General features: G+C 40.7%; 1 protein-coding gene across 3 annotated transcripts in view; it reads left to right on the forward strand.

The window, feature by feature from the left end:
* Window positions 1-13,312, forward strand: part of PKIB (cAMP-dependent protein kinase inhibitor beta) — a 102,256-nt gene extending 88,944 nt beyond the window's left edge. For 2 of the 3 annotated variants that reach the window (XM_030853558.3, XM_030853559.3), the window contains 2 exons: window positions 7,226-7,402; window positions 12,484-13,312. In XM_030853558.3, coding sequence (XP_030709418.1) covers window positions 7,226-7,402; window positions 12,484-12,551 — 245 coding nt within the window. In that variant the 3' untranslated portion in view covers window positions 12,552-13,312. Of the gene's footprint in view, window positions 1-1,581; window positions 1,761-7,225; window positions 7,403-12,483 lie in introns of all 3 variants that reach the window. The other variant, XM_060283818.2, reaches the window with a different exon arrangement.
* Window positions 13,313-21,773: the final 8,461 nt, after the last annotated feature.

The following is a 21,773-nucleotide window of genomic DNA, read 5'->3' on the forward strand; positions in this document are numbered from 1 at the left end:
CTGCATATGACTGTCAGTGTTACTTACACCTGCAATACACCTGTATTTGCCAAAGTCCACAGCCTGCCTCCAAAGCTATTTTAATGTTAATGTAACCAATTTCATTTTAATATTTAATAATTGAACTTTCAGCTTTTATTCAGAATATTAATAATTAAAAGCACCTTCATAGGCTATGTTTGCCTGCTCATAATTTATAGGTATCAGATATTAATTAAACTTTAATTGAATTTATTAGACAACTATGTCCCAGTCCATGTACCAGGCAGAGGGATACAAAACCATCTCTACTGTGACCACATCGGTCAGAGTTAACTTCCCCTTCTCCCCTTCCTACTGATGTCATCAACAGTCACTTGACATTTAAAAACCACTATCTCATTAAAAGGGGAACCAACTTCTCAGGGTCCTGTGTTCATGGTGAGACAGGAAGGGTGCAAACAGATCACATGAACTTCAAAATTGTATGATTTTCTCACCAGTGCAAAACTTGGGCTTCTGTGAGCTTGGAGAGTCTTTGTGCCCCTTTCGAAATATAGGAACACTTTGTGTCCCAAGAGTGGTTGGAAAGGGCCAAGATAAGAAGTGGATGGCCGGGCTTCCCTGGTGGCGCAGTGGTTGAGAGTCCGCCTGCCAGTGCGGGGAACACGGGTTCGTGCCCCGGCCCGGGAAGATCCCACATGCCGCGGAGCGGCTGGGCCCGTGAGCCATGGCAGCTGAGCCTGAGCGTCCAGAGCCTGTGCTCTGCAAGGGGTGAGGCCACAGCAGTGAGAGGCCCGCGTACCGCAAAAAAAAAAAAAAAAAGAAGTGGATGGCCTGAGAGCAGCCTCTCACTGGCACTTGCTTGCTCATTCTCTGGGACCCTACTCAGAGGCTGTTTTCCCATGAAGTCTGGCCCCCTTCTCTCTTGTGGAGTTAACCACTCCTCCTCTGTGCGTGTGGAGGAGCTGCCTGCCATGCCACCATCCCAGGTCTTCAGGTGGGGCGGGGGAGTCCTTACTGATTGTGGCAAATCTCATAGTGACAGTGACTCCCACACTGAAGGGGGTTGCATGGTTTGCTGCAGTTAATCTTTTTCATCTGTAGCCACATCAGCGTATATTATTATTCTAAGTGGCCCTGTCCTAGTATAGCAAGTGTCATTGTGCGGGAAAGGTACTCAGATTTGTTTACTGCTTTACTTGGAAGATTATGGGAAAACGAGTTTGACTTTGCATTTTGAATTTTATAGGTTTAAGCTGTCAAAAATTCTCTGTGATAAAAATAGCTTTCATGTACATATCAATATGTGTTGGAAGAATCTGTAATATTAGCAAGCAAGAACCTAAGCACGGGAAAAAAAAGTGTGTCAACAGGCAAAAGTTAGGATTCCCTTTGGCTTGTACTTGAGGCACAGAAACTTGGAGGAATTTTTAAAAAGAGAAAGGTCTCTAAGTTAAAAAAAACAATTTTTATACATGTATACATTCCATGTAAGCTCTGTTTAGCCTAAAATTATCTTGATACTGAGTTGAATAGGAGCTACATTAAAGGATTCACATTTTAGAGGTGGATACTTTTTTTTTTTTTTTTTTTTTTCAGCACGCGGGCCTCTCACTGTTGTGGCCTCTCCCGTTGCGGAGCACAGGCTCAGCGGCCATGGCTCACGGGCCCAGCCGCTCCGCGGCATGTGGGATCTTCCCGGACCAGGGCACGAACCCGTGTCCCCTGCATCGGCAGGCAGACTCTCAACCACTGCACCACCAGGGAAGCCTGTAGAGGTGGATACTTTTACTTTATTTCCAAAGAATAAGATTTAAGATCAAGAAAGGTAACTGAAAAGACCAGAATGTGTTTGATTTCACCAGACTATGGGTTCCTTTCTGTAGCTTGTGAGCCTAGCACAGGGCCTGGCACGTAATAATTTAGTAGGAGCTTGATAAATGTTGACTGGATGAATAAATAATTATCTGTGTTCGTTGGTCCACATTAAAAAGCAACTGTTATCGTTCTTTTGCCTTGTTTGGAAGAGGTTTGCATATTCCGAAACAGAAAATCAAACCAGAGAAATCTAGCATAAGGTATTAAGATTTTGAAAGCTGGGGAGAGACAGATGATATATTTGGTTATCAGCTGAGACCGGTGTGTGTCTCCCTCCCTCTCTTTCTGTCTTTGGGCCAGAAAAGCACTGACTTTCCAAAATACATGTTCTTCCTTTGTTTGTTTACTTTAAGTGTTTTCTCAGATAGCCTGACTCATAACTTCAGAGAACTGATTTAGAGGGTAAAGAGTTTATTCCAAGTCCTACATGCAGAATGAGTAGTGGTTTCACTGAGGTGGATGACGTGACTGATGTGGATGCAGAGATTAGAAAAAAAGGTATCCGCCTCTTTGTGGGCTGGGCTTCAATAATGAACTTGGAGAAAAGAATGAGTATGAGCTAAGAAGATGGACTGTGTCAGTTGAAAGGGAAAGAGGTTGCAAAAATGTCTATTTGTTTATAATTATGCTTATAACATACTAACATACTCCTAGCAGGAAATGTTTAGCCTACTGGAAGCTGACTAGTGCTTTCTTTATATATAAATATATTCCTGCAGTGCTCCATTTAGCTTGAATGTCTTTGTCTTCTTCAGCTATGCTGGTGTTGCATTTTCATATGTTGGAGACTGCAAAGATCCTGGCATGTGTGTATATGTGGCTGTGTAATGGTATTTTGTTAAGGCATCCTGAAAATTGTGTATTTTCGGTAGAGAAGAAAGTGTGTCCCAGGCATTTGTAAATCACATTACCTTGCTATGGGCCATGCAAGGACTTCTTTGAAATCTCCCAATGTCCAAATGGTTTCAGCTCCTGTAAGCAGCCACAGTTGACAAAGCAGAACTCATACAAATTCCACTGCTAATTCTGTAGACGAAAAAGAGGAAGAGTTGCTAGTGAGTCAGCTACCTTGGTTAGCAAACAGACACAATTAGCTTTAAGCCCAGAAAATTGAAAGAACATGGAAGTTAATCTCTCTTTTGTTTCTCTTCGTAGTGTTTCCTCATCTTTCTATGGGTTATATATTTTTTTAAATGTCGCAAAGCATTGAAGAGAGCAATTCTCTCTACTTTATATGTATGTATGTATATGTATGTATATATATATATATAATATGTGTGTATATATATTTACTGCATACGCAATCAGTGTTGCATAGGATAATAACAATAGACAAGTAGGATGGCTAGTTGGGGTAGTGAGAGACTTTCACTTGAAGATATACTATTTTGGGTAAAATTATCAAAATGTTACTTTAGAGACATTCAGTGTTTTTCATAATTTTGCCAGGTGAATGTGTTTCAAGTCCTTTATATATTATTTTAACACATTATTACAAGTTAAAATATGTAAGGAGATACTAACAGTGGTTAGTATTCTCCTTGTTCTCTCTTAAATTCCAAACTAGAATTTTTATTCTTTTTGCAAAGTTGAGATTACATTACATTCATTACTTTTTCTCCTTTCCCCTCATGCTGTAAATATTTCTTTTTAAACTTGCTTTATTTCACAGTGTGTCAAGAACATATCTCAGTAAGTAGATCTGACTGGATCTAACACATTCTTTTTAAGAGCCATATAAAATTCCATAATATAATATATATAGTTTATTCAATCATTCCTTTCCTGATTATTTCTAGTGCTGCAATAAACTTTCTTACCAGGGGATTAAAAGAGCCCAGTTAAGAATCACCCTATGCATTCAGACTCTCTTCCCAGTGTCTCTAAGTCACCGGCACATTCTGTTGGGAAGATCAGAAAGCTCCCTGTCCCAGCAGCCCTGTGGGTCTGGGCTGGGCAAACTATCCGTCTTGTGGTGGAGCCTGACATCCTGGTCACTCAGCATCAGTGACAGGCTCTGAAAGGAAGATGGTGCCTAATACGAGTTTGGAAAAGGACCAAGGAAAGCTCTGGAGTAAAGTAACCTGTTGCTTGCCCTCCCTGCATATCCAGTTTTGTTTTGATTTTAAAATGGTAATTAATGTGTATAACGTTGACAAACTTTTTGACTTGTGATGGTCTTGTTTTCTAACACCAATCGACAAAAAAGGACTCATTTAGAAAGCCTATGCCAGAAATAATAGTAGAAAGGCAAAAGCAAAAACTTTCAAGATAGGAGCCAATAGCAAAGAAAAAAATTGGAGCCCAGAATGTCTTCTTCCATGTTGATGGCCCACTCGACAGGCCACCTTTTGGAAGTTTTCTGTCAATATGCAAATTCTAACTCAGTACTCCTTTGACAAATCCCATTTTGCTAAACATAAAATATATACCATTCAAGTATTTTAAAGAGTGTATCTTAATATTCTTATATCTATTGATATCTTCAGTTTTACGATTTTGGACTGTCAGGACAGTAATAATCAGGGTATTCGTGGAGCTTCTCCTCCAAGCTTAGCATAGTTACCTTCTTTGCAAGTACACAGGAAGATCCTTCACAGAAATAAACACTTCATCATGGCCATGGCTTTTGATGTAATGTTAATTGGCTGGGGACAGAATGGGGGCCTGCAAATGGGGTCTGTTTCCAAACTGGTGTCAAGTACTCCTCACGAGCTATAGAGAAGCGATCTCTAATTGAAATTTGTGTGTCATGGGGAGTAGTGCGAGGGGCTCACAGATAACCAAACATTCAAGCCAGAGAGGAATACCTATGAAAAGACAGGGGATCTCTTTCTTTTTCACACACACATATATATACAGTTTACCTTAAACAACATGGAGGTTGGAACACCGACTTCCATACAGCCAAAAACCTGTGTATAACTTTACAATCCAACCTCTATATCTGCAGTTCCCCATCTCTAGATTTAACCAACTGTGGATTGTGTAGCCCTGTAGTACACGTTAATTGAAAAAAATCCACATATAAGTGGGCTTGTGCAGTTTAAACTGGTGTCATTCAAGGGTTAACTGTATATATTTTTTTCTATTTAAAAAGTAACGAAGGGCAGAATCTGAAGTAGCTGTTGTTTGGCTGTCTGTATGTATCACCAGGATTTAGAAAGACAGTTTTGTGGTAATGCATGTCATCTTGCTTTCAGAGTGAACTGAAACTGGATTTGCATCCTTGTGTACTAGGTTAGCAGTTGTTCAACTTAAAATAAGTCACTTAACCTTTCTGAGCCCCAGTTACCACATCCATATAGTGAGGGTTATTTCTCACTGCCTCACAAGGATTATTGGGAGGTTTATCTGAGATAACAGATATGAAAGTGTTCATGTAGTATTGAATAAATTCTGGTTTCCCTTTTAAAAAACTCAAGAGGTCTTTCAATAGGGAGATGTTTCTTGTTAGGACTAAGGGGGATACATAGGAGGTGGTGGTGTAAATAAAGCTTAGAGAGAAATGAGCAGTGATGCTGGTAATCAAACATATGGTTTTGTAGTTACAAAGAGTTTCCATGTTCTTTATCTCATTTGTTCTTCACTAGAGTTCTGTGGATCAGTCAGGCTAATGTTTATATCCATTATATAGGGGAGGAACTGTGACTCGGAGAAATTAACCAATGTCACCTTGCAAGCCTGTCATGGAGTGTTCTTTTTGACTAATAGTCCAGTGCTCTTTACTTTATGTTGTCAATACCAGACAATTGGCAAATACTCAACAGCTAGAAGTCCAAAATTATGTCTGAAAATCTAGTATTGTTCTCAAATTGTCCATGATTCCTGGAAAGATGAGACCATCTGGGGAAGTAGCCTAGACTCGACTCCTGAGGCCCACACTAAGCTTGATGTGCATTTCTTGGTTGCTGTGGTCCAAAGACATTGTGTTTCTAACATCAAATGCACCATACTTTGTGACTGTTTCACTTCATGTTTAGCATTTCCTGAATTGCAGTTAACTGATTGGAAAGGGCCCCCTTCTAACTGAGGTGAAAAGTTTGGTTTGCTTCGTGTAGGCCAAGGTTCATATACTTCAGCCCTCGAATATCACAAATGAGTATCTCCATCTCTTGGTTGATACTCAGCACATTCTGTGTTATGATGTTATCTATCCTTGTATGTAAACCTTTTTTCTCCCCTTGGAGAGTACAAGTCCCCTAAAAGAGGAGAATAAATCATTCCTCTGTACTCTCAAGGCCCAGCTGAGAGCCTAGCATTTAATGGGTTCTCAAAAAAAAAAAAAAAAAAAAAGAAAGTTTGCTGCTGCTTTTGAGATACTCTTCAGTGTTGACTTCGTAGGAAAGATTCATTAGAAAACGTCATATAAAAGAGAGGGCTAGGGCTTCCCTGGTGGCGCAGCGGTTGGGAGTCCGCCTGCCGATGCAGAGGACACGGGTTCGTGCCCCGGTCCGGGAAGATCCCACATGCTGCGGAGCGGCTGGGCCTGTGAGCCATGGCCGCTGAGCCTGCGTGTCCGGAGCCTGTGCTCCGCAACGGGAGAGGCCACAACAGTGAGAGGCCCGCGTACCGCAAAAAAAATAAATAAATAAAAGAGAGGGCTAGTCTTAGAATAAGCAATGTCTGCTACCTCCCTCGCTGTATAGTGAATGGTCTCTTGAGAATTCTTTCATAGAGAGAGACAATTGCTAGGAACATAAAGGGTGCTTAGAAAAGCACTAGTTATTACCGTGTCCACTTGAAGGCAAGAAAAGGTAACACAGGTTCTACTCTCCCAAACACAGACATGAGTCTATTGAAAATTAGGTCTGAGACTAGAGCAGATAGAAATACACAGCTGCCACTGGGGTAAAAAGCCTTTGAGATAAAGTTGAATTTCTTATTTCTAAAGAGTAAGAAAAAAGTGTGTTTTGTTTGGTCCTTACAAATTATAGTGATTTGGTTTCAGCCTAAGCAAGCACTACAAGCAAATCCTGGCAGGCAGGGTCTCCACAGGAGTGGCCAAGCAAGTCAGTCTGCATTTCCTTCCAAGCCCTCGTTTGGCTGATGCATCCATAGAAAAGCAGAATCAAAGGCAAGAGATGACTGCACCCGAAAGCATCCAAATGGTTCCTTTGGCTCTGAGGTTATTTATAGCAATCTGGCTCACACTGAGGCCTTCCTGCTTTATTCAGCGAGTGTCCAAAAGTGCAAACAGAAGCTCCAGGACCTTAGCATAGACATAGATGCAGGGTACGATCAATGATTAGATATTCAAAGCTTCCATGTTGTTGATGTAGCCATGCCTTTTAACCCCCAGCAGTGTGAACGTGGACCTTGGACTAGGCTCATCCTCTTCTTCACGTGCACATTCTATTTGTAGATGTTGCTATGAGGACAGATTCATCAAAAATGACGGATGTGGAGCCTATGGTCAACAATTTTGCATCATCAGCAAGGGCAGGCCGCCGGAATGCTCTACCAGACATCCAGGGTTCAGCTGCCACGGGTGGAACCTCGGAGTTGCCCCTCAAACCGGAAGTCCTCTCCGTGAAGGAAGGTAACACTCAAAATCCTCTTAAAATCAGCAGCATTTCTCTCTTCTTCATCCTTCCCTCTGGAACAGTCTCCCCTTTAACTAGTTAAGCTTGTTTACTAAAGCTTCTCAGCTTTTGTTTAAAGCTAAGTAAATTTTTTTTCAGCCTTTCTAAAAGTGGACTTTTCCTCTTATTATCTCCTAGATTAAATGTGGAAACTGAACATTTATTTATTTGTTGGATGTGTGTAGTTATGCACAGTCCTAATGATTGGGAATACAAAGGTGAACCAATATAATCCATTCCTTCAAACAGCTTACAGAATTTCCTGAGACGTTCTAAGGAATAAAGTAATTTTTCTTCTGCCATCCATTGGCAAATCATTTTGGAAGCTTCTGCTTCACTGTAGTATTCTACAAGCTCTTCTATTTCTCATAGCTAAGAATAGGTTTATTATCAACTAGAGACGGGAACTTTAAAAGTTGATCATTCTTTAATCAGTAGAAAAAGTTGAATTCAGAAAAAACGAGAGCTATCAAACCAATGAAGGAAAATCTTGGGTCTTTTACCCTGTTGCTTACACACAGTTCATAAAGCTTCCAGCATTTAGTCTTGTGAAAATAAATATAATAACACTTACAGTAAAGTGTTAAGAGTCCCTTCACTTAAAAACATTCAAATAGCTTAAAGAGAGTTTTAGTACCAAGTCATTACCAACATACCTGTGCTTTGTACCCCATTTTAGACTTCAAAGTGGACTCCAGTGTGTGTGTAGAAATTTATTACTGGTGGCAATGAGGCAAGAGAGAGCTGGAAGCTTCTGCACCTCTACCCTATTCATGTGAGCCCTAGAAGAGGGCTCTTAGTTCTTTGCCTCAGGAGGTGACTTTCTACCTGGTAAAATTACAAGTGTTCCTGGTATGATCTTTATGAAATACTTATATCCTTGTTAGGCCAGGGACTGTGGCTAGACCTTGGAGTCCCATGGTTACCTCACCTTTTTCTAAAAATCATTGTACGTATCATAAAGGGTACTAAAGTAATAGTAAAAAAGTATACACGTAAACTATCATAAGATAAAAGAAAAGATGGAGGAAATGAAAGAAGAAGAATAAAAATATGTGTAATGTTTTGGGCCTTTTAAGTTAAAAAATGTAATCTGATTATCAGGGCATGATATTGCTGTTGAAGAGCCTTCTCAACTAGCGAGGTCGAGAAGATAAGTTACTTGTTCATGTAACAGGCCTAATTAAAGTTGATAGTCCCTACACACACACACAAAACCTTAATGCTTATTGACATTATTTAGTTAAGCAAAAGAGAACAAATACACTGTAAGAAAGTTAGTAGTGTCTTCATTTTATTTTGTTCACTGAAGAGACCATTATCTGAAAGAATATTGTTTCTATTTTTATATTTTTCTTTAAATCATTTTGAAATAAAGTTGAAGGTATTAACTAAGAAACTCAAAATGTTAAAAAGTGAATCAACATAGTAACACCGGATGTTAAAGAATACACAAAAAGGAAGTAAGTTTATGTCGGTAGATGGCATAGACAATGTGTCACTAACAAAGCTATACATAAATAGCTTTAAGGTCTATCTTCTTTTTTTTATTAGCTAAGTACAGACATTAAGGATTTAAAATGAATAGCTTTCAATTGCTAATAGCAAAAATCTAGGGTCTGTCTCAGACATTATGATTTCAGTGTTTTAGTCATTTAAAAATAGAAATTCTGGGACAGATCTGCAAGTTTCCCTCAGATCAATCCTCTTTCATTTTTGTTTTTTGATATTCTTAAGTGGGAAGAAATCTAGGATCGCAGACATCCTGCATCCTGTGTGAAATTAACCTGCCTGAAATCTTCCTAGTTTATAATCCATCTTAATCTATCCCTTACAAATTGATAACCATGGTAGGGAGGACGATGATGCCCTGTAACACATCAGCAAGAGGTGACAGAGGGTGGCAGCATAGGAAACTGTAAATGTCACAAGGGGCCTTTCTTACCTCCCACCATCACTAACTATTCATTTGATCCACCATTCAACTTAGTGCCAAGTGCTAGGCACCATTCTAAAAACCGGCCATATAGTAGTGAATAAGACAGACATAAACTCTTACTGTTATGCATCTTATATTCCAATGGGAGAGTTAGAGTGTAAACAAATAAATATGTAAGTCAACGGTGATATGTTCTATCAGAATGAAATAGGATGCTGCGTTAGAGAGTTACTGGGTGGCTACTTTAGACTGAGAAATTCCAGATGTCCTAAGTGAAATCTGAATGGCAGCAGTAGGTTTTGAATAACAACTGAATGGTCCAGGCACAGGAGAATCAGAGGGAAGAGCATTCTTTGCAGAAGGAGCAGCTTGTAAAAAGCTCTTAGAGTGGAACAAGGTGGACGTGTCAAGAAGCATAAAATCTGACCACCACGGCTCGGAGGCAGCGGGTAAGAGGGAGAGTGGTAGAGGTGACACTGCAGAGGAGGCAAGGACTAGATCTCTTAGGGCTTCAGAAACCTGGATGAATAAAGAGGATATTATTCTAAATATGAGGGTTTTCAGCAGGGGAGTGATGTTCCTGTTTGAATATCCACTTTGTTATGTGGAGAATGGATTGTAGAAGAGAAATAATGGCTATAGTTGAGTTAGGAGGTGCAATCCCCATTAGGAAATGTTTTGGGGCCAAATTAAACATTCAGACTCAAAAGACCACAGACTCATAAGACCACATCTGGTGCCAGTCTGCTCAGAAGTATACAGGTTTAGAAACACAGCAGGTCAGAAGGGCTGCATTCCACCATCTCCTTCTGTGGAAGTCCTTGCAGCGATCCACATAAGCTGTCCTGGGGGCCAGTCTCTATGCACCTTCACCCCACCACTCGCTGAGAACTCAGGTGCAAGGGGACAAGATCTGCACCAATGGGGGCAACGGGTTAGAAGCCCCATGTCCCATGGGGGCTAATACTTTGTAACAAGTCCTTGGACACTGCTTCCTAACTTCTCTGCAAGGGACATGCTCAGTTATAAGTGTCATGGCATTTACAGAATCCCAGTGCTGTGGTTTCCTAGCAGGTATTTACAGTTATCATATAGTTTCTCTCAGGACAGTTGTACTTTACCATTTGGGTCATTTTTACCATACGCTTAGTAACCAGGCTGACATTCCACCTGAATCCGGTTCCCAGGGTAACAGCCAGAAAATTAACCCCAAGTCAAATTTGTCCTTAGAGAAGGATAAAGGAGGCAGTGAAGATGGAGGAAGGTGGGTGGATTTGGGATATATTTTATAGGCAGAATTCACAGGACTTGCTGATGAATTGGAGGTGGTGGAGGTGACTACAAGTAATAAAGAAGAGAAATGGAGGATAATTCCTGGAGCAGCAGGGTAGATGGTGATGCCATATACTGAGAAGGGCCAGCATGGAAGAAAAGCAATTTTGAGGGTTAGAGGAGTGATATCTGCTTCCTGCATATTCCATCTAAGAGGCCTGTGAGACATCCAAATGCTGTCAGCCCTACTTTCAAAATTGGTTCAGAAATCTGCCATTTTCTCCTTCAAAGATCTAGTCTCTTGGTTCCTCTCCAACCCCATTTTCCATCCTTTTTTTCTCTGCACGGTCCCAGTTGCAGTTCTTCCTGCACGTTGCTGCCTCTGACCTTGACGTTTTCTCCTCTTGGAATGCTCTTCTCCCTGCTACCCAACTAGCGAACTCTCTCACCCCCTCAGGTCTTTACTCACATGACCCCCTTCTCAGTGAGGCATTCCCAGCCAACCCTATCTAAAATTGCAACCTCCAGGCCCCAAGACTTCTTGACACTTCCTGATCTTTACTGTCCTCTGTAGCACTTCTCACTTCCCACATGCCACTCATTTTACTTATTTTAGTTCTTGTCCATATTCCTCACAAGAAGTTCCCTGAGAGCTGGAATGTATGTTTGTTTGGTTTTTTTTTTTTTTTTTTTTCACTGCTTGGTACATAGTGCTTGAAAGTTGGAGAACTGAATGGTCTATCAGATTTCTTTTCAAAGATGCCATTGACGATTTTGGCAGGACCCATTTTGCGGAAGTAGTAGAAACAATAGTTTTGTTTTAAAATGATGACAGCAAAAGATATATTTTAAAGGATAAAAGAAAAGCCAGTAAGTGGAGGAATTGCAGTGGAAAGAAGGCCTTTGTTAGTTTGAAGATGGTAGTGACTTGAGGAAATGACAGAGCCAGGAGAAAGAGCAAAAGTCAGGTGAAATGCAGGGATTAGAGATGATCTTGAGAGTGCTGTTGAGGCAGAAATGGTTAAGATCCTGGCTTGTGAAGAAATTAGACCTGGACAGTAGGAGCAGCACCAAGGCCAGCTACAGGGGTGCTCTGGGTGGGCAGCTGTGCAGGGCCTCGGGCTCATAACAGGCTCGCCCTTGGTTTTGTTCCACTGTTGCTGCCTTGAAATTTTCCATATTTTTTGAATAAGGGGTGCTGTGTTTTCACTTTGCACTAGGTTCCAACAACTCATGTAGTCAGTCCTGAGGAGCACATCTTCCATTGTAACATGGGCAGAAGGAAAAAGTCGAGACGGCAGGGGATTTTAGAGGTTTGGTGGCAGAAAGTCGAGCTTGTGTGATCTGACTGTTTGACTTTTTTTTCCTGGAAGTAGAAAGTGCGATTAAGTCCTAAGAGCAAAGGAGATAAAAAGTGTAAGGAAGCTAGAGAGTGTGATCCAACATCGAGAGATGGGGAAGGGCAGGGTCAGTCAGTCTGCATCCCAACTGTGGCTCTGTCACTTACTAGCTCGGTGACTTTGGGCAAGTCACTTAACCTGTTTATGCTTCAGTAAACTAATCTATAAATGGAGATTGTAATAATAATACCTTTGAAGACCGCCTGGCACATAAGTCTGGAGAATAGGAGAGAAAGGTAACTAAGAGACAGACCCATATCTCTTTCCTTTGTGTAGTTTCTACATCTGCACTGACGGCAAGGTATGTCCTAATCAAGTAGAAAATGACTAGGATGCATAAAGGAAAAACCAGCTGTTTTATTCCAATATAATACAAAGTAGATTTCAGTATATTCTCTATATGATGGAAAATTATTTGTTTTTTTAGATGTGAAAAAGAAAGATAAAGAAACAGCACAAGACCAATTGGAAAAGCCCAAAGATGAAGGAAAATGAAGGCTCATTACCTATCAAAAGTGCTGAATTTCTGCACCTTGAAAGACTTAGTGGCTCTGCTTTCCTGAGACGTTTGATCTGGTAGTAACTATGGTAACATTGCTGCCCTAAGCAACGTGTGTGTACTAGATAATTTTGTTGTGACACTGCTCACTTGGATTGCAACCGTGATGTCCAGTGTAGGTTATTAAAAGGCAGATTACTACCGAATTGCACCCAAGAGAGAGGTTAAGAATGCATGGTCACTTAAATACACATCATTGTCAATAAACCCAACAAACTCCAACGTTCTCTTTTGGATTTCTTTAGCCAGATATATTTTTAATTCCATTTTTATGGTGATGGGTAAACCACTTCTTGGTAAATAGGAGCCAAACACTATTAATTTAAAACTTCATGGGGTTTGTAGGAAATTGTGGTTTTGGTGAGAAAGAATGATAGAATAGTAAAAAATGCATCAGTAAAAGTATGTTTGTTTTTATCCAGAAATGCACCCTTTTTTTCTCAAACCTTACAAAGATTTGGAAAAGTAGTAAAATTTGACAACTCAGACATCTCTAGGAAGTTTTTGTTTGATGTATTTTGCTTCTAGTCTCTGCATACTGATTTTTCATGTGGACTCTTAAAATGGAAAATTTGTGATGAGTAGTTTATATGGAATATGCCTGTTAAATGAATCTCGCGATCTTCCTTAACTTCAGTGTGTGTGTGTGCGCATATATTTTTCTTCAATGTGAATTACACAAAACACTTTACTAGTTGCTTTATACTGTCCTTTCTTATTGTTAGGGCTTTTGTGTATGTGACTTGTTTCTAAAATAATTTCCTCAGGAATGCAGACATTAATTTTTATACCTTTCCTAAACTAGCTAACATAATAGTAAGCACTTAAGTATTTAGTGAATGGTATAGGTAGAAATAGCAAAATACTTGCTTTTAATATTTATTTAAGTATATATTTTAAAAGGAATGAAACCAAAACCAAAGCTTTAGTAAATTTTGATTTATTAGACATTTTAGGAAAATCATAGAATTCTGAATTTTTAAAGAAAATCTGACTAATGAATTTATTTTTATTTTCAGATATATATGCATGCCATATTTTATTTGATTGTTGATTTAGGCCATGTCTGTATACAGTAATCAAATAAACTCTTTCACTATTAAAGAAACTTCTTACTGACACAAGGCTTCTTCATTTTCTCTCCTATAGTATAACAGGTGAAAAACAGTGACACATTTTAGCAAGGGAAGTTAATAGTCTTTGCGATATAAAACACCTCCTGCTTCTCATTTCATTGACAAACTTTATCTTTAAATCTGAGAATACACCAAAGGGGTAGATTTCAAAAAATCTTGTTATAAGTTCTTAAACATAAATTTTTCTTTAAAAAATAATCAAAAGTAATATTTTGGGTGTAGTACTAATTTAACATTCAATAAAATGTCTTATAGCCATTAAAATTAGGTTTCTGGAAGTTATTTAATGACATGATATTATATAATCAGTATAAAGAGTTAGGGTAGAGTTTTCGAGTTTGGGGGGAGTAGCAATTTTGCCTTCTGGAGGACATTTGGTAACATCTGGAGACATTTCTGGCTGCCACTAGTAGGGAGGGGGCCAGGGAGAGAAGGTGCTACTGGCATCTAGTTGGCAGAGCCAGGGGTGCTGCTAAGCGTCCTTCAGTCCTGCAGGGCAGACCTCCACAGCGAAGAACTATCTAGCTACGAGTGTCAGTAGTGCTGAGGCTGAAAAACCCTGGAATAGAGTGAAACTGTCAAGCATGTGGATTTGGGATTCAGATGACCTGGGTTTGAATTCTAGCTCTGCTACTCATTAGCTCTATGATCTTGGGCAATTTACACCATGTCTCTAAGTTTTATCCTCTTGGAATAGTATTAATAATAGTACATACTTTATAGGGTGAGTGGAAGTAGTAAATGCAATAGAATATGTAAGACACTTGGCTAATGTCTGGCAAAGAATAATTATTCAATAAATATTAGCTATCATCATCCTTGTTTTTATTCTAGATGTTTTTGCCACTATTTTCTGGTAGTGGAGATGGTGGGCAGCTGTATTTGTTAACTTGGCCATCTTCTGCCTTCCTCTGTGATTTCACAAACATCCCCAATCTCAGGGCTGGGAGAAGACACTCTGATGGAAATTGACAATTCATGGTAATTACCACATTAGTGCCTATTCAATCATGCTAATGAGCTGTTGACAGGTGATGAGTATTACCTTTTAACAACGAGTCACCTCCCTAGTGTTTTATGACAGTTACTGACACAGAATTTTGATTCAGTATTTAAATGAGTGGTAACGTGTTCCATGAAAATGTAGAAGAGAAAAAGTAACATCTTGAGTCATAGTATTTATGTCTCACTTGGAAGATATTTATCTCTCATTTAGAAGACCAGAAATGAAGCCATGTCCCTCCTCATCGTTGCTAGTAATGACATATATTCTTTTTTTTTTTTTTTGTGGTATGCGGGCCTCTCACTGTTGTGGCCTCTCCCGTTGTGGAGCACAGGCTCCGGACGTGCAGGCTCAGCGGCCGTGGCTCACGGGCCCAGCCGCTCCGCGGCATGTGGGATCTTCCCGGAATGGGACACGAACCCATGTCCCCTGCATCTGCAGGCGGACTCTCAACCACTGCGCCACCAGGGAAGCCCATATGACATATATTCTTAATCATGTATATCCTGAATCACTTTTTCATCACAACACACATAAATGTCTCATTTTATACATGTAATATTTTGTATTACACAAGGTATCAGGCTTGTTGAATATTTGCCAACAAAAGGATTTTTTGGCTGAGAAAGGAATACAGACAAAGAAGAATGAGAGGTCAGTAGTACTTTATAGACAAAATTGAATTTGCCAACCAACTTAAAAAAAATCAACCTCTTTTAGAGAACCTATAGTATTTTGTCGTAGCAAGTAGCCACTTTCAACAAAGCCCCTAGTTGGGGCTCATTAAAGAAAGTCTTCATGCTCATTTTTGCTATTGTCTTTTTACAAGCCACATGCTTTAGTCAATAGCTATAAAGTCCTAATACTGTCAGAGAAACCGGGACAAAAGCGGGCAATAGAACTATAAAGGGACTATATGGAAACTTGACTCTATACATAGGAGGAGAAAGAGCAAAAACCATTCTGTGTCATGTGCCCAGAGATTTTGTGTGTGTGTGATCTGGACTGGAAAGGCTTGAACCTTCTCAGAATGTGAGTGGCTGCAGGGAGAGGCATCCTCTTTGCAAGAGGAAACACTGCATTAGCTTTCAGTTTTGCCTGCTCAGATGGCTTGGGCAGCTTGGGCAGATGATGGTGGGGAGAGAGAGGAAAAAAGAACAGAGAGAGAGAACAAGAGGAAGAATTACTGAAGCATACTAGCCGGTTGCCTTATCTGTGGAACCTGACACCTCAAGTTCAAATTACAGCTCTGCCATTTGTGCTCATGGCTTGGGTTATTTTACTCTCTGTGCTTCAGCTTCTTCACTGTATAAAATGGTGAATTATTATGAGAATTAAATGAGTGAATACTGGTAAATTGCTAAGGAAAGTACCTGATACATAACAAAAGCTTATTATTAGTTATTATTAATTGCATGAGCATAAGGGGTGGTGGAGACTTCAAGGTGAACGCCCTTGGAGGTCTGTTGAGTCTTTCTATGTTATTTACCAAGGTAGATTTTTCTGCTGTTCCTTCACTCTTTTCTTCCCATGAGCAGTGCCTCCTTAGCTAAAACTAGGACTGATTTATCAGAATGCACTCCAGTTTTTTCCAGAGTTACTTTCTTTCTTTTTTTTTTTTTTTTTGCGGACGCGGGCCTCTCACTGTTGTGGCCTCTCCCGTTGCGGAGCACAGGCTCCGGAGGCGCAGGCTCAGTGGCCATGGCTCACGGGCCCAGCCGCTCCGCGGCATGTGGGATCCTCCCGGACCGGGGCACGAACCCGGTTCTCCTGCATCGGCAGGCGGACTTTCAACCACTGCGCCACCAGGGAAGCCCCCAGAGTTACTCTTGATGACTCTCAGAACATCGAAAATCTGCAGCTATTTAAAAATGGAAGCATTGGCTCAAACAAAGGGCTAGAGAATGTATTGTTGCTCCCTGTTAAAATCCTAGAACAGATTGCTCATTGAGTACACAGTAATAGGAAAAATTATTATTATAGCCGTACTTTGAGTGTCTGGTGATTACTAAGCACCCTAGTAGATCCTTTTGAAGCTTCATAATAATAATCATACAAAATGGTTGTTAATGTTTCTCATTTTACAGATGAAGAAAATGGATTCAGGGAGTGCCTTTGGGAATTCACTCAAGTAAGAAAATGGCAACAGTGGTCTGGGATAGGGCTCTCAGAACCAGGATATGCACTGTCTCTACTGCTGTAAATGGCCCCTTTGCCTCAGACCGTCCCATCCACAACTCTTATTAAATTTGTCTGAATTCCACTTAGGATTCCTAAGAAAATTGAAAAGTTGTACACAGGCAGAAGACATGGATATCTTAGCACGACCAATTTTATTTATTTGTTTGGCATGTATTTATTCAGTCACTCCTTCATTAATTCATATTTTACCTTATTCCAGAAAAGATGTTATAGGGCAAGCACAATTACCATTTAATTTGCTATTAATTTGGGAGACCCTGAAGGAAAGGAAAATTGGTGAGGAGCCTATGGCTCTGTAGGGTGGGAGGAAGTACCCGGAAATGAGGCGAAGGGGATAAAGTGGAACTGAAAATAAGAGATGCACCGTGCTCACACTTGATTCATTTCATGTTTGTGCTGGGGCTGGTCATGATTGTGAAAAGGGCACACTGACATTCTGTAGGAGACACAAAAATAATCTGGCATGAACTAACTATAAGTGTCTTAAAAGTAGGGCCACATAGGTGAATGAAATGACTTCCCTTGTTCCATGTAGATGCAATTCAGAGGCTGAATAATATTTGGCAGTGTTCATGGCAGAGAAGCCCCTAAAGTGCTAGATGGGGATGGGGATGGCTACAGAGGTCTTGGGAACCATTCTTCTCAGAGCTAGAAACTAGGAAAAAACTTTTGCCCCAACTTAGAGTGTATGGAATTGACTTCAGCAGCTCTGTGAAGGCTCTCGTCGTGCTTTAGATACATTAGAGAGTCAAAATTCTTGTTTTATAATAAAATTTTCACCTAAATTGGATTTCTGTTAATGGAGGGGATTTGCTTTTTAAATCTTTCCTTTCTTTGATATTTGAATATTGTGTATAGCAATAAGGAAAAAAAGCAGAGAGCTATCAGTCAAGGAATGTGGATTTGGTTCTAGGATTTTAACTTAAATTTAACCTAAATTGACTGTAGGCCTCTAGGGAAATTATTTTCGTTTTTAATTTTCGGTTTTCGGAATTACTCAAAATCGACACTAGGTGGAGCCAGCATCACATCTCTTATGAATTTAACAAAAGTCAAATTTAATCAGGTTTCCTAAGGTTTTCAATTTGTTTTGTTTTGTTTTACCAATTCTGCTACTTGTATGGCTCAGGATTGTTGCAAAAATAAAGTAAACCAACAGGAGCAAACAAAACCCACAGTGTTTTAAACACGATTTTTTTCTAAGAGACAGTTTAGAACGGAAATTATAATAAAAAGTGTGCTAATCCCTGGCTGATTGTTTAGGACACCTTATGCTCTTAGATACCAAAAGAGGGTGCTATAATACATTTAAAAAATGCGCTTCTTAGGAATAAAAAAAACCACAACTTTTCCTTCTATGCAACAAAAAGTTCCTTTTTTCTGTATAACAGGGTTGACTGGATTTCTTTCTTTTTAAAATTTAAGATAGCTATGCACAGATGCTTTATTCATTAAAATAAAATAAAAAACAGTTCTCAATTCTCTACAATCTTAGATTAAAAATTGACCTTTTTTTTTTTCAAGTTAAAAAGCACTGTTTTCAATTGTGACTTTGAGACTTTGAAAAGCCCCTAGCAGTAAATGGTATGTGAATGTGTGGCTATATTTTTGATTTAATTCAAAATATCTTCTGTCACTTAACAGTTTCCCCCTCCACTTAGGAGAAAGGTGGGTCTCATGAAAACCAAATGAGGATTATCCTAGTGATTATTCCTGGTCTTCCAAGTGCAGGAAGGGAAATAGGGGAAACTTTCCCCACAAATCCCTCTGTCTGTTGTGTGGGAAAGTTGGGTGCACAAAGGAGATGCTGGCCAAATAGTCTTGGCAAGGAACCCGCTGGGGTAAGAGACCCTGAGCACAGCTTCTTGATATCCCTGGAGTGTTTTCACTTGACGCGAAGTTCCCCATTCAGTGATGGGCCACCTGTGGGTGAAGAGGGAGGAGAAGGGACAGATAATGCAGGAACAGCTAACACTTAATATGCATTAAAGACTGTGCCCAGTGCTTTTTTTTTTTTTTGCAGTACACGGGCCTCTCACTGTTGTGGCCTCTCCCGTTGCGGAGCACAGGCTCCGGAGGCACAGGCTCCAGAGGCGCAGGCTCAGCGGCCATGGCTCACGGGCCCAGCCGCTCCACGGCATGTGGGATCTTCCCGGACCGGGGCACAAACCCGTGTCCCCTGCATCGGCAGGCGGACTCTCAACCACTGCACCACCAGGGAAGCCCTGTGCCCAGTGCTTTATGTGAGTCTGTTTAATTCTAACCGTAGCCCTACATGTGAAAAAACAGGCCTGGAGGAGTTGTTGCCCAAGGTCACACTAGCCTAAGGTTTCAGAACAGGCCTCCCCAGGATAAGCCACTTTGGCATGTAAATTATTTTGAGCTAAAGACCATGGAGACCCTATGGGTTCAAGAGGAATTACTGCCCCTCCCTTAACTCCCTAAAAGGATTTAAGTTGGGGATTTTTCTGAGAAAAAGAGTTATTACCAGAGATAACTTTTATCTAAGTGGCCCCATCTATATGGCAGGGCAAACATCTTATCCAACATCTGCTCTTCCTCGTATGTCATGTGAATGACCTTCCTCTCCTTGGAAGCCCCAGGCCCCAATCCCATTCCCTAGCTCGGGATGGCATATAAACCTCATCTTACCTTCCTGTCTCTGACCCTCTCATGTACGTGGAGTTCTGTACTTAATGAAATTTAATTTGATTTTCTCCTGTTAACGTCTCACGTCAATTTAATTCTTAGACCAACCAGAAGAATGTAGAAGGGTAGAGGAGGTTTTCTTCCTCTCTGACACTAATAAATGGCAAAGCCAAGCTTCAAACCAAAACAGGTTGAATCTAGAATCTGTGCTTTTACGTATAACTTATATCATCTCCCCAAATGAGAACGCTTAAACAGCGATCACTATATGCCAGACACTGTTACTGTTCTAAGTGTCTTACCCATATTAACTCTTTTAATTCTCACAACCCCATGATATAGGTATTATTGTCCCTGTTTTATAGTTGAGGAAACAGGCACAGATTAGTTAAAAGGTTAAAATGATGATTGAAGTTGAGGGTGTGCTCAAAGACAAGACTTAAAACCACTCAGTCAGCATACTTAGCTGGTGCAGAATTCAGCTCTGAACCTCTTCCCCCTTTCCTTTTCCTTGGGGTTCTCTTACTTCCATCGATGTTGCCCCTTCCAGGCTGCTCCCCGCCCCCAGCCTGCCACACTGCCTCTTTTTGGTGGCTTTGGTTTAATCATGGGGATGAGCTTCTTCTCTTCGTGCCTCTTGTCACTCCTTGGATTTAAAACAAATATGACACTAAATGTAGAGAACAAGAAACACTAACTTCCTCTACACTGAATGTAGCCCACCTGCTTCCCAGCTCCAGCTTTCCCTACACGGACGCCATCTTCCTACCAGGCTCCCACAGCCAAGATGGCCTTGGGTCTCCTCCTCTAATGTTTATCCTCCCTCCTGGTAATTAAATGAATGGTCCCATTCTTCCAGTGTGAACACCTGCTTCCCTGCAGCAATGGTTGCTTAGGTGTTTGGCCAGTAGATAGTATAAAGGAGGAGGGTGAGGCGGGGCAAATTGCTCCATCAGAGCGCATAGACCCATAGAAAAAGAGGTTCTTTTCCATTCACAGATTTTTTTTTTTTTTTCAAATACAAGCGATCTTTATTTCTTGGACTTTAGCTTTCTTATTTGTAGAATAAAGTTATTGAAAAGTCTTTTAAATAATTCTAATTCTGATAACCTCTGATTTTTGGACTCAAGAGGTATTTTGAGAGAATAAAACTGTCAGCAGTAGTGGCATTTATATTTTGCAGTAGTGGCATTTATATTTTAACTTACAAATTCATATTTTGTTTTGTTTTTAATTTTTTCTGTGCTGTTTATTTCAGTTTTCTGGCCGAGAAGAGACAGACTGGCCGTTGTGTGTGCAGTCTTCACAACTGCATACTCAACAAATGATTGATAATATAAATTATCAGCAGTAAGTGAAGGAATGATCAGAATTTCTATAGCAAGTAATGCCATATAAAACTTTCACGTGGGCTTCCCTGGTGGCGCAGTGGTTGAGAGTCTGCCTGACAATGCAGGGGACACAGGTTCGTGCCCCGGTCCGGGAAGATCCCACATGCCGCGGAGCGGCTGGGCCCGTGAGCCATGGCCGCTGAGCCTGCGCGTCCAGAGCCTGTGCTCCGCAGCGGGAGAGGCCACAACAGTGAGAGGCCCGCGTACCGCAAAAGAACAAAAAACGAAACAAAAAAAAAAACTTTCACGTAATTTAATTCGGTTGAGTGGCTTCCAAAGCTGTCCTCACCCTCCCCTCACTGCTCCTTTGAGATAGAGACATAGGCAGCTCCACATCGACACATGTCCTGGTACATTACACGTCACGCTAAATAAGGAGCCACCCCATCTGAGTGGCTGGCGACCATAAGGACGTTCCTCTCCCTTTCTTAAGACTTTCACCCTTCTAAATAATCTCCCTGTACCTCCTCACCCCACCTGATCCCTATTCTTAGATGTCTCTGGACTTGACCACATTTGACGTCTTTTGGCAACAGTGGTCCAAAGAGAGAGGATGGAAAACCATCAGTGGCTGCCTTTCTGGGTGCTCTTGTAGAGTATCTACTGCCTCCCCGAATGAAGAGCGTGTTTCAGATGTGACCAAAGGCTGAAAGGAGGCGAAGTGCACATGTCCTATTTGGAGAGAAATGGGCCAGTGTGGTTGGCACTGAGGTACACAAAGAAGTAGTGGGGTATATGGCAAATAAGATGAGAAATGAGAGTCAGAGTACATTCAAG

The sequence above is a fragment of the Globicephala melas genome, chromosome 14, assembly GCF_963455315.2.
Source record: "Globicephala melas chromosome 14, mGloMel1.2, whole genome shotgun sequence".
Taxonomy (NCBI): domain Eukaryota; kingdom Metazoa; phylum Chordata; class Mammalia; order Artiodactyla; family Delphinidae; genus Globicephala; species Globicephala melas.